Source organism: Miniopterus natalensis, chromosome 4, assembly GCF_054644295.1.
Source record: "Miniopterus natalensis isolate mMinNat1 chromosome 4, mMinNat1.hap1, whole genome shotgun sequence".
Lineage (NCBI taxonomy): Eukaryota > Metazoa > Chordata > Mammalia > Chiroptera > Miniopteridae > Miniopterus > Miniopterus natalensis.
The window spans coordinates 88,502,879-88,520,413 of record NC_142084.1 but is presented as its reverse complement, the minus strand read 5'-3'; the positions used below and the strand labels follow the sequence as shown (position 1 = coordinate 88,520,413).

Genomic DNA, 17,535 nt, shown 5'->3' with positions numbered 1-17,535 from the left:
ATCAATTGATTTAGTCATTTTTTTTCCTTTAGACTGTTAATACGCTGGATTATATTGATTTTCAGATTTTGAACCAGCTCCTGTCTTGCCCCATCCCAAACTTGGTCACAGAATAATTATTTAGTTTATATACCTGGATTTGTTTGTTGAGGATTTTTGCGTCTGTTTGTTCATTTGGGATATTAGTACATAGTGTTTTTCATTTGTTTTGTTTTTATCTTGGTTTGGTATCAGGGTAATGCTGGCCTTACAAAACGAATTGGAAGTGATTCTGCTGCTTTCTGGAAGAGATTTGTAGAATTTAAGTCTTCTTTAAATGTTTTATGGGATTTGTCAGTAACATTTTTAACAATGGATCAATTTTTAAGAATACTTACAGAACTTATTCAGGTTATTTAGCTAAGTTTTGGTAGTTCATGCCATTCAGTATTGATTCATTTCATCTAACTATGAGCATAGAGTTGTTTGTGGTCCATTTCCTTGGAGTCCTTTTAATGTCTAGAATCTGTAGTAGTATCTTTCATTCCTAAGATTAGTCATTTCTGTCTCTTGTCACTCTCTCTAGAGGTTTATCAATTGCATCGCTCTTTTTAAGGAACTACATAGTTTTCAGTTTTGTTGATTTTCCTGTTACCTAGTTCAGTGTGGGGTTTTTTACCCCTTTTGCTTTATTTTGCTTTTCCTTGTTTCTGAAAATGAAAGCTTAGATTATTGAGGCCATTTTTCTTAATAAAAGCCGTTAATATTATGCATTATTCTCTAAGCACTGGTTTAGCTGCATTCCATACATTTTGGTATTTTCATTGAGTTCAAAATATTTTATTTCCCTTGGAACTTTCCTTTAAAGACATGAATTATTTAGAAATCTGTTGTTTCATTTCCAAGTGTATGGCGAGTTTCCCTTTATCTGTTACTGATTTTTAGTTTATGTTCAAAGAACATACTTACATGACTTAAGGTCTTTTAAATTTCTTAATGTTTATTTTATAACCCCAGATATGGTCTATGTTGGTGAGAGTACCATGTGCACTTGAAGAAAATGCCTATTCTAGGGTGAAGTTATGTCAAGTAGACCCAGTGGGTTGTTGGTATTACTCAGCTCTTCCACTTCCTTGCAGGTTTTCTAGTAGTTCCAATGATTACCGAGAGGAATGTTTAAGTCTCCAACTATAATTGAAGCTCTGTCCATTTTTCCTTTTAGTGTTGTTTTTGCTTCTTGTATTTTTAAGCTGATATTAGGTGCATACATATTTAGGATGCCATGTCTTGGCAAACTGTTTATTTTGTCATTAAAGTCCCTCTTTATCCTTGGTCATTTTGATTGCTCCTAAATCTACTTTGTTGAATTTTTTTTTTTTTAAATGTATATGTATTGATTTCAGATAGAGGAAAGGAGAGGGAGAGAGAGATAGAAACATCAATGATAAGAGTCATTGATTGGTTGTCTCCTGCACGTCACCGACTGGGGATCGAGCCCACAACCCGGGCACGTGCCCTGACCGGCAATTGAACCCCGGTCGCCTGGATCCTAGGTCAATGCTCAACCACTGAGCCACTCCCAGCCGGGCTACTTTGTTGAATTAATATGTAAAAATTGACTTTATCTTTTGTCTTATTTATGTTTACTGTTTTTGGTTTATGAAAAATTACAGGTTTCACACAGAGTAAGCAATAACAGATTTTATAAACATTAGTTAGTATAAAATAGGAAAAATAAATTCTCGAGTGTTCTTCTACGATCAGGATGCTAGCACTGAAGTTAATGTGGCCAGAATATAATGTATATGTTACCCATATAACATATGTAACCTATCATAATGCGGTCTGTTTTGCCTGGAAATTATACAGTTTCACAGGAGTCCATTTAATCTTGTTTTGGGAGGTAATGTGCACAGCCTTTTGGTCAGAATGGCCTGTATTTGAATCCCACCTCCAGGTACTGACGTTGAGCAAGTCACTTCTCTGTGGCTCCTGCTTATTTGTAAATTGGGGTAACCTCATACAGTTTGGAGGATTACATGAGCTGACTGATACAAAATATCTGGCAGTAGTACCTGATAGTAAAAACTATTATTGCTAACCACAAATATTAGATCAGAAATGTCTGTTGTTTAGGTAGTATGTCACATAATTGGAAGTACAGGTAAGGTTCACCTACCCTTTTTAAAAATAACACTTGTGAAAAGAGGGCCTATTAAATATCTAATTTGAGACATTTAAGTTTTTCTTTCATTAGTAATTCCTTGTAGTGTCTGCTTTGTTTAGTTCACTTCATTAAACATAACAGTTCAAAATTACATATTGTTTTAATTCAACAATTACCAGTTGACCTAAGCAAGCCAACACAACACTTGGCAGTTATCTGCCACCATTTGGAAAAGAGGTAAAGAGGGTTTGCATAAAACTTCAGATGGGCTGAGTCTAAGGGTAAAGTTGTATTAAGGATATCCATAGTAGCAAGGAGTCTAAATGATACAAATAACCAAAGTGCATAAAAATAACTTTTTAATGCATATGAAGCATATGTGTTACCATTATGTGTCTTATTTTTAAAAAACCATGAGTAAAGCTTCAAGTGGTAATGGCCATACTATTAAAGAGATTAAAGAGATTTTTTTCTGCTACCGTACATCTTTAGTGCTAACTTTAAATAGACTGAATCGAGATAGCTTTTTATTGTGGTTCTGCCGTCACATTGCCAAAATAATTTGTTGACTCAGAAGAGAAACAAATAGAAAACCACCTAGCAAAGAAGTGCATTTCAATTAACTTTATTGAAGTGTATATTCTTTAGTACTAAAACAATAGTAGTTGGTTAGGTCACCTCTGCCAACTCAGAATCAACACAGATGTAATAAAAATATTGAAATGTATCAGCCTTTTGGGAAAACTGAAAAGTTACCTACAAAACACTGTTTACAAAAGTATAAGATACACTGTGGTTCTTTGGTTCATTTTCAGTGTATTTATCCATAACATGATGTCAGAATTGGGTACCGTCACCTTGGATGGACTCGGGCTACACATCACACCCAGTCCTTTATAACACTTTTAACACTGTAGATCTCATATTCACTGACTTAACAGGAAATCCTGCAGGCTGCCTCAGCAACCTCATGATTATGAAGCTGCATATTTACCTAAGACCTGTTTTCGCAGCAGGGGAAATTAGTGAAAGTATATTCCCTTCGTTATAAATATTCAAAGAAGCAATGGCAGTTGTATAGAAAGAGTCTTTAGTAAAACTCCGGGAGTGTTAACTTAGCAAGTTTTCAGAGTGATGTTAATTTATTTTGAGTCACTATTACAATAAAACTATTTTTCTTGATGGGACTATACCAAAGCAGATTTTGTATAAAAACATTTTTCCTGGACACAAACATCACTTGTTTTCTACAAAAAAAAAAAAATTAGATAAATTAATATGCCAAAATTACTAGGTATGTAGTTCTGCTTTATATAAAATGTAATTCCCATGTTACAATAAAGGAAAACAGATTACTTGCATGATGGGTGCTAAGAAACCATATTCACCACCTAAAATAGTGACTCTTATGTCTTAAAAGTGCAATCGTGAAATATTGGTTTTGATGTAAACCTCATAATTTTACATTTAAATTAAGTAGGTTTCCATTTTTAATACCACCTAAATATACCGACGCAATATAGAAAGTTGGATCAATATTAAAAATGGAGATTCACAGTTTACCTTCCCAGACTTGTCATTAACATTTCACATTATGTTCTTGGCTTTGTATGCCTGAGGTGAATTCAAATTTAAGCATAATTTCATCCACTACAGCATAATTAATTAGGCAGTTTTCCCAAATCTGAGAACATCAATGCTAATCCAGTTGTGATGTTTTGACAATTCACAGCTTAAATTCACTACAACATTATGGAATCCAGCCTCTAAGATTGCGGTGAATGGCTTCAGAGAAGGGTTTTTGTTGCTGTAATAATCCTATTTAAACAAACAAACAAAAAATCAAGTTAACAGAAGTTTGCCAAACATAAATACTACTAACTGTTAAAAATGATGTACTGCCCATATTTAAGATTCACAATCATGCCACATGTAGGCTTGTTAAATGTTAACATTGGGTTTTGAATAGGAAAAAAATTAAATCACCACAGTGAGTTAAATGTAGATGGCAAGAAAATATCCATCAGTGACAATCAGGCATGTAACTACTTTCCAGTGTTCCAACTGCTATAGCAATGATACAAACTAGCGTACCCTGCTGGTATCCAAATGCCCAATATGAAGACCATCTGCCATAACTTACTTTTTCTTTAAATACAACATCCAAGATCATACTGATTTTGCTTATAAGCTAACAGTCTCAAATTAGTTCATATAAGGTTCAAACTTTTGGTCCTGTTGTCCTACTCAGGCTTGTATAATTTTAAATGAGCCAGAGCTTGAGTCCACACAAAGCAAAATGATGTACAATTAAAAATTACTGTTTTAGTGCTACTTTTAAGATTCTGGTTGTTCAAGAGGATGCTGTTTTCTAAGCTGATAATGAAATGGCTAATGTATAGGTCAAAGGTTGGATAGGATAATTCCTTTCTGTTAATGGTGGTGTACCTGGAATGTAATTAATACCCTAAAATACTAGCTGACTAGATCAGGAAGTTACTTCTCCTTTGCTAGTCCAACTGCATTTTATTTTGAAAATCAGATCTTAATTCTCGAATTGTAGAAGACAATGACAGCATTGGAAAACTTTCTCTATGAGGAGAATAGCTGTGAACACAGTTTACCAGTTAAGGAACCGTTTCAGGAATGGTCGGAAGGTGGGCTATTCTGTAGTAACTATGCTTCAGTTGCCGTGCAGTTCGTCCAGAAACAATCCACTTCAACTTCTGAACATTTGGTTTGCAGCACTGGTTTGATGAATATTCAGTTAAACACTTGGATACGAGCTCTTGCCAGAAGGTCAAATCTCTGCCATTTATCTGTACATAAATTTTAAGAAATCATTCCTCAATTAAAATAAAAGTACTATAGTATTTAACTACAGTAATAATTGCATTCTTAACATGTGTCTTTCCGCGTCAAAAATATTTGAAGATAAGCTTACTTAAGTTTCAAACACATGATATCTCATTTCACATCAGGACACAGTACAAGCGATTTAGTTTCTTTTACAGCTGTTAACGGGAATGACCTTGGCATACCTTGGAATGTTTCTGGAGACATTCTAGGCCTTCTGTTAACTCGACACACTTCTGTTCTTGGATCTCCAGTGCAATGATAGACAATGCCAACACAGAAGGCTAAAAGAGAAATTTTAAAGTAAATGTTGACTATAAAAACAGGTATATAAATAGGATTACTCTTCATATAAATATTTACCTTTGCTTTAGAAAATAGGATCCTGCAGTGGCATGCCTTAAGTTGAGCTTCTAATCTTTCAAAATTAAGGCTATTCCTCCTTTAAAAAGAAAATGAGATTAATTTTATGTAGAGAATTTTACATCTAGTCAAAAGACAAATTTTTAGAAAACCATTGAAGTCAATTTTAAAGTTTATACATACACTTATAAAAGATTAATGATTTGAAGTAAACAATTCCCCTTCCTTCAGAGACATGAACTCCTTAAAGATACTATACATGAATTTTAAGTGATTTGAGAAAAAAAAAAAAAAGTATGTCACAACTGTCAAGGTCTCCTTTTATTTTAATCTATTTCTGCATCTACTGAAGTTCCTTTTTCCATAAATCTGTTAGATGCTTACCTACTAGGTTCTATGAGTTAACCAGTCTATACATGGAAAATGTAATATAAATAAAAGCTGAAATGTCCATTAGTCCCAAGAACTAGCCTTCACATACTTCCAGACACTACTGACAACTAAAGTCTCACTTCTGCTGGACAGTGAAGTGAAATTCAAGGAGCCGCAGGTCCTTTGGTAGGAATTCTCTCAGGATACTGACCGTAAGCATCATCCAGACAAGACCATTCTGATTCCAAATATCCTCGGTTCAAGACAAAGACCACATACCTTTCAAATGGTAAGTTCTCTTGAATGAGTGAATAGTAGAGCTGCAGAAATTGAAAGGCAGTAGTAGCTTTGACTTTCCAACACACCTTCTCCAACACAATCTTTTCCATTCTCATCAGGTCTGAAACCGTGAACCTATACTGACTGATTCGGATCAAGTCACTTGCCAGTGGGACATTCCTTTCCTCTTCTATTGATTTTACAGCCAGGTAGAAGCAGCTTAGTCCAACACACCCAAGGTGCTTGGGCTGTACCTAAAAAGATAATAACGCCCATGTCTTTACCTTATTTCAATTAAAAAAACAAAACATAAAGGGTAATCTAGAACTCAGACCCATCATTATGAAAATGTATCTTTGAGGTGTATTTGTCAACTGTGAAGGAATTAACAAGATCAACTGTAGTCTATCAACCCTATGCACCCCACTTGGAACCAATTTTGGAGTAACTGGACTAAACTGCAGTATAATGTTTGAGTTCACATAAAAATTCTTTTTACCACCACAATGGAACTAACTATAAGCACTGTGTTCCAGTTGGTAAGTTAAGTGGTCAAAGGCTTAGATGAAGACTGGAACACCTTACAGCTTATGCACAAACTTTCCACAATGTTGTTTTTTTTAGGCTGTTTTCTTTGTAGTGATACATGTGTTTTAAAACATAGCATATACCTTTCACTCTGCCTGTAAAGCTCTATTACCAAGCTCTTTTAAATTTATCATTTTCTGAATGTCTACAATGTGAAATTCAGTCAAAATTCTCTCCACTCTTAAGTTGCAGCTCAAATAAAATTTTAAGCAGCCATTACCAGTGTCTGTACTCTCTTCTTCTTGGAACCCCTTCGGCAATATCTAAAGAGGCACAATGTAATTATTTTTCTTATTATGCCTTGTATTGTATGATAGTTATTGGTGCAAACGTTCTCATATAAGACTGTAATATACCTAAGGGACATGTTTATTATTCATCTGTGCAACATTTATAGATTCAATGGCAATGCCTGCACATACTGTTTAAAAAAAAAAAAAAAAGTTACTTAATTAGCCCGGCTGGCTTGGCTCAGCCGTTGCGTATCCACCTATGATCCAGGAGATCATGGCAGTTCAATTCCTGGTCAGGGCCCATGCAGGGTTGCATCGTCCTGTACACCAAAAGGTTTGGGGTTCAACTCCAGGTCAGGGCACATACCTAGGTTGTGGGTTTGATCCCTGGTCTGGGTATGGACAGGAGGCAACCAACTGATGCTTTTCTCTCATTGATGCTTCTCTCTCATCAATAAAACATATCCTCAGTTGAGGATTAAAATAAAAAACAAACACTCAGGGTAACGTAGCTTTAAACATACCTTCATTTTGGACAGGAATCTGTCCAATAAATTCACAGCTAGAGAAAATGTCTCTGTATCGAAGCCAAAGAACTGAGTTAGACTAAGAAGATCTTTCACTTCAAAGTCCCTTAGTCTTGCAGTCATCCTGAGGCTTTTATCATGCGCAGATTCAATGAGTCTCAAGCCGGGGACCTTTGGCTGACATTTCGGCTCCTGTTCCAACAGTGTGTTCAGCTGGTGTAGCAGTTTCTGAGAGTCAGTTGTTGTGAGTACCTCTATCATCTATATATAGAACAAAGCCCAGAAAGGGTAAGAATAGCCCTTCCGGCACAGTGTTGCGCCAAGAGCTTGATAACATGTTTCCCTACCCCCAAAGCTGCTAGTGAATCTAAGTCACTGCAATGTTAAAAAGTTGCAAACCTTCCATGAAATACTCAAGTCATTCACTGTCAGAAAATAACTATGAGTTGTAACACAGGATCCCAGAACTTTGAAATTAGATGGTAGTATGTATTCTGCCACATATTAACAACGCAGACTGTTCAAATTAGATACTTTTTCTTAGTCTTTAGTTCCTCATCTGTAAAGTGGGTGTGAGGTTATCACTACCTACCTCACTGACTTGTGTGGAATACATGCGGTCACCTAGGTGTGGAGCTTAGCATATACAGTAGGTGCCTAATCAACACTGGACAATATTAATAAACTTATTTCTACGTCTGTAACATGAGGCAACAATATGTCTCTGGCTGTGAAGACTAAATGAGACGATTCCTGTAGAATTTAGCACAGTGCCTGGCACACGATGCTCAATAATTGTGAACTTTTATTGGTGTTAGGAAAGGAAGTTTAAGGGTGTTATGGGAGCACGTGGAGGGGCTGGGAGGCTAATCTAGCCCGCAAGAGGGAGACTGGGAGTTTTTTATTAATAAATTGAAAAGTGTATTGATAATTTTATTACCTATTAATATTGCACATTTGTGACCTGGGCACCATGCTAAGCCCTGGACGGACGGACACACACACACACACACACACACACACACACACACACACACACACACGGTCCCTCCCTACACAACTGAAAGACAGGAACGCAGGGGACTTCAGAGTTGGGCTACGGAAGGGGTGGGCGAATGAGGACACATAACGTTAGGGGTTCAACTCTTTGGCCGCGGGTCTGGTCCCCGGGACCCGCGCGACCCGCCTGCAGACACTTAGACCCCCTGGGATCTGAGACAGGTCGGATCTGGCCCCGCCCCTCCAGGCTCGGGCTAGCCCGGACTTGTTGCTTTCAGCAATGGGGTAGCTAATCGGGGAAAGGGGCGCGGGCCAGACTCACCCCTAACCCTGTGCCCCCCAACCCCGCCCCCACGCGCCCCGCTAGGTCAGCCCGGCAGTCCCAGCTCACCTTGATGGCGAACGCGGCTCCTTTGCTGGAATCGCCTCCCCGGGCCTGCTCCCACCTCAGCCCACGGTGTCAGATCCGAGAGGCCCAAGAGGCGAGGGGACTCGCGGGCGAGAGGGGAGCGGCCCGGGGAGGGGGAGCTGTCCTGGGCGGAGGTCTCCGCAGCGCCGTCCAGACGACACTGCCCTCCTCTGGGTCAGCTTGGAGACGAAGGGACCAGGACGGGCCTCCGCGGGATTATATTGGAGGGCGGGGCCTTCCCTCTAGGATTGGGGAGCATCGCCGCCGCTAATTGGTGCAGTTCATTTGATGGATGGCGCCGGTGAACCAAAGAGGACTGGTCTGTAGAAGGAGGCAAATTCTCCGCCCCTTGAGGCCACGCCCCTGCCTCTGAGCGCCTCTCATTGGAGAATTTTTCAATGAAGAGGAGGGCGAACTAGGTGCCCCGCGCACCAATCCCGGCCCGGGGAAGGTGCCCGCTGGCGGCTGGATTGGCCAGAAGGTCAGGTGTGCTGGGGCTTTTTGTTCGCGGTGGGTTAGGAGGGCGGTGCTGCCCCGCCTGGCTAAAAGTATCCAGGCTAGTTACTAAAAAAAAAAAAAAAAAAAATTAAGCCTGCCTTTTCACTATAGATGGAGAGGTGGTGGATTTTCTGTGGGGCACTTTATGAAATTCCAGAGGTTTCTCTTTGTGAGCTTTGAAAATCAATTCACCTTTGCCTTATTTTGCTTTTTTTGTATAATTCTTCAGACAGTGGAGTTGGGCTGCATAAATTCTTGGCCTTGGACCGATTTTCTGAATTGTACGTGTTAGCCAATTGAAAAAGAGAAGTTGTAGTTTTCCAGTGGCGAACAATGAAACCGTGTGGTCCACTCTTAAGAGAACACATGGGCAAGGTCATTGGAATGACTGTGAATCTCAGTTCGCAGACCCGTGTGTGAAGCAGTATTCTTCTTTTCGCTTACTGTGAATGAACTCAGCCTCTGATTGTGAGTCTGTGCCAGGGTAGTGGGAAAAACAACGAGCCTGAAACCTTTCTGAACTCCCTCTGCCTCCTTTCTCTCTCCCAGATGGTCACCGATGAGAAAGGTCCACATTAAGGGGACTGGCTTTCAGAGGTTGTGCTTGAATGTCTCTGTTCCCATGGCGTCTTCCTAGTTAGCCTTTATCTGGGCTTTGAACAGGTAAAAATCTGAAAGACTTGGTGGCATCTCTGCTGTTTGCCCTACCTTGTACTTCCCTGGGGCAATGCTCAGAACCAAGTCCTGAAATGGGGGCAGAGTTGTGGGGGTGGAGGGGGAAGGGAAACCTGGGGGGAGGAAGAGTTAAAGCTGCAAAATAATACTTCAGCCACATAATCAGGTCAGTTTCACAAAGTGAGGCCTTGCAAATGGGGAAATGGCTTGGTTCTCCTTGAAAATAGTTGTGTAATGGATATTGGTGGGCAACGCGAAACATTTTAAAATTATTTATTATAATAATCTGTGAGTTTACAAATATGTGTTTCTACTTTTGGCTTTTCCTAACAAAATTAGAAATGAATATTCACACACACTATAATGATTAAATATAAGTCAAGTCAAATGGACATTCTTTGCCTTTTCTCTTTCCCCTGACCCCCACTGTCATTTTTATTACATAATATTGGAATATTTATTATAATTTAAATAATTTAAAAGACCTAATTAGCAAAATGTGCAAATGTAACACTCAATGTACTCTTGTAAAGGAAAGCAATGAGCCCTTCATTAACTATGACTTTACTTTTAAAGATGTGTAGGTTTACTAATGAATTTCTCTGAGGAATTTTTCAAGTGACTGACTTCTCAGGTACTTTTAGACTTGATGCTATAGTCAGCTGCCATCTTCATAGTTTAAATGCAGCAAGAACCGATGCTCAGAAGAATATGGCCTTAAAAAAAAAAAAAAAAAAAAAAGGCCTTGAGAATGAGCAGGAATCCCAGGCAGTAACAAGAGGGTTTAATCATAATCTCTACCTTATAGGCTGCAGAAGTGCCTTTGGGCAACAAAAATCATAACAAATAGGTGTAACAGTGGTGGAGTCATATGCTGCCCTGACTCACAGGGAAATTCCTCATTGACTATGTTTCCATCCTGGAGATGGGAGGAGCTTCTGCACCTCACCCTCTGTTCAGGCTCCCTGATAAACGTCTGGAAGTTTTGGATACAGGCTTGTCCAGCCTCCATGAAAACCAGGAAAGTGATCAAAAGGATCTCAGCTGAGTCCCTTCTCCTCTATTGTGTGATTCTTCCAGGAATTACTTATTACAGACCCTTGCCCCCTCTCCCATTGTTTTCTAGTGCATCTGCTCTGTCTCATTCATTTGAAGAGAACCTGTTTGGCCCCGGATTCTTTGAGGCTTTATTAGCCCCTGGGATACCAAAGAAATTATGTATAGTCTGGGTATTGGTGGGGAGGTGAGGAGGTATCCTTGCCATTCAGAGATCCTAGCTACCTCAGGAAAAGGAAACCCTTCCAAAAACTAAACTTTATTTGTCAAGTAAACCACTGCTGTATAAAGACAGTGGGAGACATTAGAGAGAGCACTCCCACTCTCTAGCATTTAGTCTAATGGCCGTAGATTCTGTTGAGTGCAGGGCTCAAAGCCAAGGTCAGCCAATAATTAAAAGTTTGCATTTGTGATATATTTCCTATGTGCCAGGCCATGTGCTGAACTTGAACACACATGATTTTATTTAGCCCTCTAACAACTCTGATATTGTTACTAATATTCTCTTCAGAAATGAGGGATATTTTTGTATATAACCTGTTTAGTAACTACTATTTACCATTTGCTAAATATACTTTGGCCCTGGGCTGGTAGCTCAGTTAGTTAGAGTGTCATCCCCACATGCCAAGGTCACAGGTTCAGATGCCCAGTCAGGGCACATACAAGAAACAACCAATGAATGCATAAATAAGTGGAACAACACATCAATGTTTCTCTCCCCCTTCCTCTGTCTCTCTCAAATCAGTAATTTAAAAAAATATATATACTTTACACGTAACTTGAATATGGATTTTACTGCATTTTTTCAAAAAGTTTTTATTTTGGAACATTTTGAACTCATTACCCACCTTCAATAATCATTAGTATTTTGCCCATGTTGCCTACTTACTTTCTGTTTGTCCAACCATTCAACACATGTATTTTGAGGACTTTCTGGGTGCCAGACCAGTGTATTTTGTAGCCCCAGATTTAAAATGTTACGGTTTTTGAGCCACAGGGCATGTTTTCTGTTGTTCTCTGTGAAGGTAAGGGGTTGAACAGAGCACCTGGGTCATGGTCCTCTAGGTGAGCCTTCTCTAATCTGAAGCTGGCACTGAGGGTGTGTTGGTGGACTGCTACCCTGGTAGGCCAAGGTGGGAATGGTGAAAGATTAAGGTCTCTTCATTATTCACGTTTCTGCCTAGACTGCTAACATTTTTATTTTATTTTATGAAAGTTAGTGTGTGCACATGTACACACAGACAGACACACACACAGTACACAAAAAGTTTTGATAGAGTTGAAATTTGGGAAATGAAGAACTGTACTTTCTGATCTAGCTTTTTGGTCCTTTTGCATTGTACTAGGATAAGGGACCTCACAGGTCAGAACTTTTGTTCTCTAGGTTGGCCTTAAATTGGTGGAGGCCTTCCTTACGTCAGGTCACCGCTTTCCTTGTTTCTTTAGCCTTTTAACTCTTTAACTCCTGATGTATGTATGGAAGCGTTAGCCAAGTAAAGAGGCCGGTGCAAAGGGCGTTCCAGACAAAAGCAACAGTATGTTCAAAGGCAGAGAAGACAGAGTAAGTTGATTTCTGCGAATGAAATGTAGATTACTCTGGCCAAAGCATGGATGGTGTTGGGGTGTGTGCGTGTCTGCCAATGAGATGGGGAGATATGCAGTTGATTATCCTAAAGGGCTATGTACAACATGTATGCCATTCTTAGAAATTTAGACTTCTTTAGACAGGCTTCTGAGAACCAACCATGGAATTTAAAGATAATACAGCAACTGGGTCTGTGATTTAGAATGACCATTTGGCATCAGCGTGAAGATTTGTAAGAGAGTGCCAAGAGTGGAGTCAGGACGAGCAGTTATGAGATCATTGCCTTGCCCTGGCTGGTTTGGCTCAGTGGTTGGAGTGTCAGCCCACGGACTGAAAGATCCCAGGTTTGATTTCAGCCAAGGGCATGTACCTTTGTTGTGGGCTGATCCCTGGCCCCAGTAGGGGCGTGTGGCATGTGGGAGGCAACCAATCAATGTATCCCTCTCACATTGATGTTTCTCCCTCTCTCCCTTCTACTCTCTCTGAAAAAGCAATGGAAAAAATATTCTCAGGTGAGGATTAACAAAAATAAAAAATTAAAAAAAAAGAGATCGTTGCCTTAACCTAGAAAAAAAAGTGGGAAGATTGAACTGAGGGGGTGAGATTGGGAATGGAAAGAAGGAGATGGATTCAAGGGAATTTAGGAGGTAAAACTGATAGATTGTGGCGATTGATTCAACCAGGAAGAAGGGAGGAATCAGGAATAAAGTTTAAATTTCTGTTTAAACAAAAGGTTGAATGGAGAGTCTATATATGTGCTAAGATCAGGGAATATAGGAAAAAGACCATGCTTGTGGGGGAAGACTCTGGGCCAGGGGTGCCTGAGGGACTTCCAGGCTGAGACGGCCACAATGCACCTTCAGAAACATCGGGTGCTGTAGACAGCTTTGGGACTCAGGAGAATATAGGAGGTGATTGGAGTCATGGCAGCAGATTAGATGAGATTCTCTCAGGCCAGAGAGACCAGAGAGAGTGTGCTACCCGAATCAAGAGAAATTACTTTAAGGAAGGAGTGAGACCAGTCTCTGATGTTGCAAAATGGATAAAATGAAACATGACCAAGAGGGAGAGAAAATGAAGTCAATGGAAATGTAAGGCACTTTTGCAAGGAGCATGGCCGTGCAGGGCAGAGGGTGAATTTCAGGCTGAGAGAGATGTTTTGCTTTGCAAAGATGAGCTAGAATTTGTGCATGGTTAATGACAGGAGAGAGCCAGCAGGGCAGACAATCTACTGGAACAATCTAAGGCCTCATAGGACACTAGGCAATTTACATTCGGTCAGCTGTGTTGTTATAGAAGCTTCTAGTCACATACTCACAGGCGACAATGGAAGCAAGCAATATAAAGGAGCAGAAATTTTGTATTTAGCTTGATTAAAATTCTTAGAATAGATGTGAAGAAATATCACCACATCCTCTATGAATGTTTATGTTTTCTACATCGATTCTATATTTGTAATTTCCAGTTTCAAATTACTCGAAGGACTCTTTTTTGATTTAAAATATTCTTTTCTGTCAAGGGTAAGGAGCTTTATATCCGAGCCCACGTATGAATAACATAATAAAGAAAAACATGCATTTTGGGGGATGTACCCGTATGTAGTTAAAATATGATGGAATGAGGCATCAGCTTGTTCAAGACGTCTTAAAATATCTAGCTTTTGTTGGAAGTCACCCACGCACAGATTTAGCTCAAACAGAAGAAACACTTTAAGGCCCATTATCGACGTTTCTGTTTTCAATGGAAACGTACAAATATTTACATCACGCAACCATAAATACAGCGTGAATGTACATGGAAATGCTTGGATGTGATCAATAACATTGCCCCATGGCCCTGAAACAGTGTTTTGTTTTGTTTTGAATAAGAAACGCCCCGCGGAGCCCGGCCCTGCAGGCGTTTAAATGACTAGAGACGCGGAGGGCGAGGCTACGGCTCCGACGTCCGTTTTCTCAGCGACTGGCTCCCAGCCGCAGTGCTGGCGGATGTCACTGCAGTTGCCCGCTACCTGCGGTTTTGTTTTGTGAGGTCTCGGTTGCCTGCGGTCAACCACTGTCCGAAACGTGCTACACCGCAAACCCCAGGAATAAACAAATCACGAGGGTTACATTGCGCGCCGAGACTGGCTGAGGAAATCTCGCGAGACTCGCCGGCACGTGACTCCTGCCCTCGCCCAGCGCCTCCCGCCGCAGACGCTCCCCGCCCACGGCTGAGGTGGCGGGTCCGCGGGCAGGGCCGGGGACCCGGTCTCCGGAGCCTGTGGCCCGGTCACCCTTCCTGCCGTCCTGCGGGCGCCAGAGTGTGAGGCCGCGGATGCTGGCACCTCGGAGGTGCCAGAGGGACGCCGTGCGGGGCTTCCTTTCAGTGAAAAGGTGGACGTCCTCGTCTCCATGAGACACGGAAGACAGAACTGTATGCTGAGGGGGCGAAAGTCTACCTGAGACCGGACCTTCTACCCCGGCCGGTGGAGCTGTGCGGAGGGAAAGCGGAGTCTGGGCGGGTGTTGCTCTCGCACCTCAATCTGCGAACGGTACGGTCGCAGAGCGGGACAAGGGCTTAGCGAAGAAGGAAAAGGCACCGCGTTTGTGGTGGAAGACATGACATCATCAGGACTTAGTGACGCTGCTCAGGACACCCCCGCTGCAGCCTAAGGCGGCCCCACAACCTACGTCATTCACCTCGCCTCGGCTCCCCCGGGCCGCCATTGTGTCCTTTCAGATCAGGACAGGAGGGTGAGTACAGCACAGGAAGATGTATATGTGTATGTTTAACATGTTTTTTTAATTGATTTTTTTAGAGAGAGAGAAACATCGATGATGAGAGAGCCATTGGTCGGCTGCCTCCTGCGCGCCCCCTGCTGGGCGTGGAGCCCGCAACCTGCGCATGCGCCCTGACTGGGCATCAAACCGCAATCTTCCGGATCCTGGGTCCACGCTGGCCCGGCACAGTAAGATATTTTGAGAGAGAGAGACCACGTTCACATACATTTTATTACAGTGTATTGTTAGAATTGTTCTATTTTATTATTATTGTTAACTTCTTACTGTACCTAATTTATAAACTAAAGTTTATCCTAGGTATCTGTGCGTAGGAAAAAAACATGCTTTATCTAGGATAAACATAGTTTATCCACTATGTAGTTTAGCCATGATTTCAGGCATCCAATTGAGGGTTTTGGAACATATCCCCTGCAGATAAGGGGGACTGCTGTAATTGGGGAAATAATGACAGAACCTCATCAAAGTCAAAGGTGGTTGTGAGGATTGCCTGAACTAGTACTTGGAAAGAGCACATGTAAGGGCTGCAGAAGTGTTGGATATTATTATTTTCGGTAGAAATAGTAATCTCCAAAGATAAATTGTAACTCATGGCACTGTTGACATCAATGACTAAATATATTTATGATTACTTTTTAATTTCTCAGTCATAGTTTATGTTCAATATTATTCTGTATTAGTTTCAGAACTATAGCAGAGTGTGGCAGAAAATCATGTTCTTTACAGAGTGCACCCCCCAGTATTTCAAGTACCCATCTGTCCCTCTACATAGTTATTACAATATTATTGACTATATTCCCTATGTTGTATAATCTACATCTCTGTGACTATTTGCAACTGCCAATTTGTTCTACTAAATCCCTTCACATTTTTTTTTTTTTTAAATATATCTTTATTGATTTCAGAGAAATAAAGGGAGAGGGAGAGAGAGAGATAGAAACATCAATGATGAGAGAGTCATTGATCAGCTGCAGCCCACAACCCGGGTATGTGCCCTGACCGGGAACCGAACCCTGATCGCCTGGATCCTAGGTGGACGATCAACCGCTGAGCCACGCCCGGCCGGGCACGTCACATTTTTCACCTGGCCCAAACCCCCTCCCCTCTGACAACCATCAGGCTGTTGTTCTCTGTATGTATAAGTCTGTGTCTATTTTGTTTGTTTATTTTGTTCTTTAGATTCCAAATATAAATACAGGGATGGGCAAAAGTAGGTTTAGAGTTGAGAGTACATGAAACACAGAGTTTATTCTTGTATTATTATAATCATAACCCGCATGTCTTTTTCCATAGGAACAACTGTGAACCTACTTTTGCCCACCCGTATGGTAATTGTCTTTTTCTGTCTGACATTTCACTTAGCATAATATCCTTCAATGAGTAAATATATTTAAACTAAGAAATATCAGGATCTTTGCTCTTCATTACTTACAATAATAAGTTAGTCTTCCAGTTGTTTTGAACTTAAAGTGGGAATTTACCTCTGAACCTGCCAGAGAAAAGACCTCATAAACCGGGGGGAGTTGGCTTAACACAAATTACCTAATAAGCAGAAACCAGTATTTTGGGTTTTTCTTTAGTCTTTCTTTTGTTAAGCATTTTCCTTAAGTGGACTCTTTTTTTACATATGAAAGTGTCTGATGATTCCCATCAAGAGATAATGGTATCTCATATTTTTTATTAAACTTCATATTTTACTAATGGCTTTCACATATATTTTCTTTTCCAAACTTCCTAAAATCCTTGCCAGATTTTCAGGGAAAAGATTGTGTGTTTGTTTGTTAGGCTGGCGTAACAAAACACCATAGACTGGATTGACAAAAATTTGTTTTCTGACAGTTCTGAAGGCTGAAGTCCAAGATCAAAGTGTCAGCAGGTTTAGATTCTCCTAAGGCCTTTCCTTGGCTTGCCGATGGCCCCCATCTCCCTGTGTCCTCACATGGACTTTTCTTTGTATTCATATCTTCTTGGTGTCTCTTCCTCTTCTTATAAGGACAACAATCATAGTGGTTTAGGGCTATATCCTTATGACCCCATTTAACTTTTATCTCCCTAAAGACTCCATTTCCAACTGCAGTCACCTTGGGGTTAGGGCTTCAACGTATGAATCTTGAGGGTGACAGAATTCATTCCATAGTAGATTATGAGCCATATGTTTTGGGGAGGACAGTA

At 40.6% G+C, this 17,535-nt stretch overlaps 1 protein-coding gene across 1 annotated transcript; it reads right to left on the bottom strand.

The window, feature by feature from the left end:
- Positions 1-3,269: 3,269 nt before the first annotated feature.
- CCNG1 (cyclin G1) lies at positions 3,270-8,951 on the bottom strand. The gene is made up of 7 exons (XM_016214018.2): positions 8,755-8,951; positions 7,362-7,625; positions 6,017-6,270; positions 5,366-5,444; positions 5,188-5,286; positions 4,771-4,965; positions 3,270-3,964 (listed from the first exon to the last, which is right to left on the bottom strand). The coding sequence occupies exons 2-6, from the start codon at positions 7,623-7,625 to the stop codon at positions 4,774-4,776; spliced, it is 888 nt and encodes a 295-aa protein (XP_016069504.1). The 5' UTR covers positions 8,755-8,951; the 3' UTR covers positions 3,270-3,964; positions 4,771-4,773.
- Positions 8,952-17,535: the final 8,584 nt, after the last annotated feature.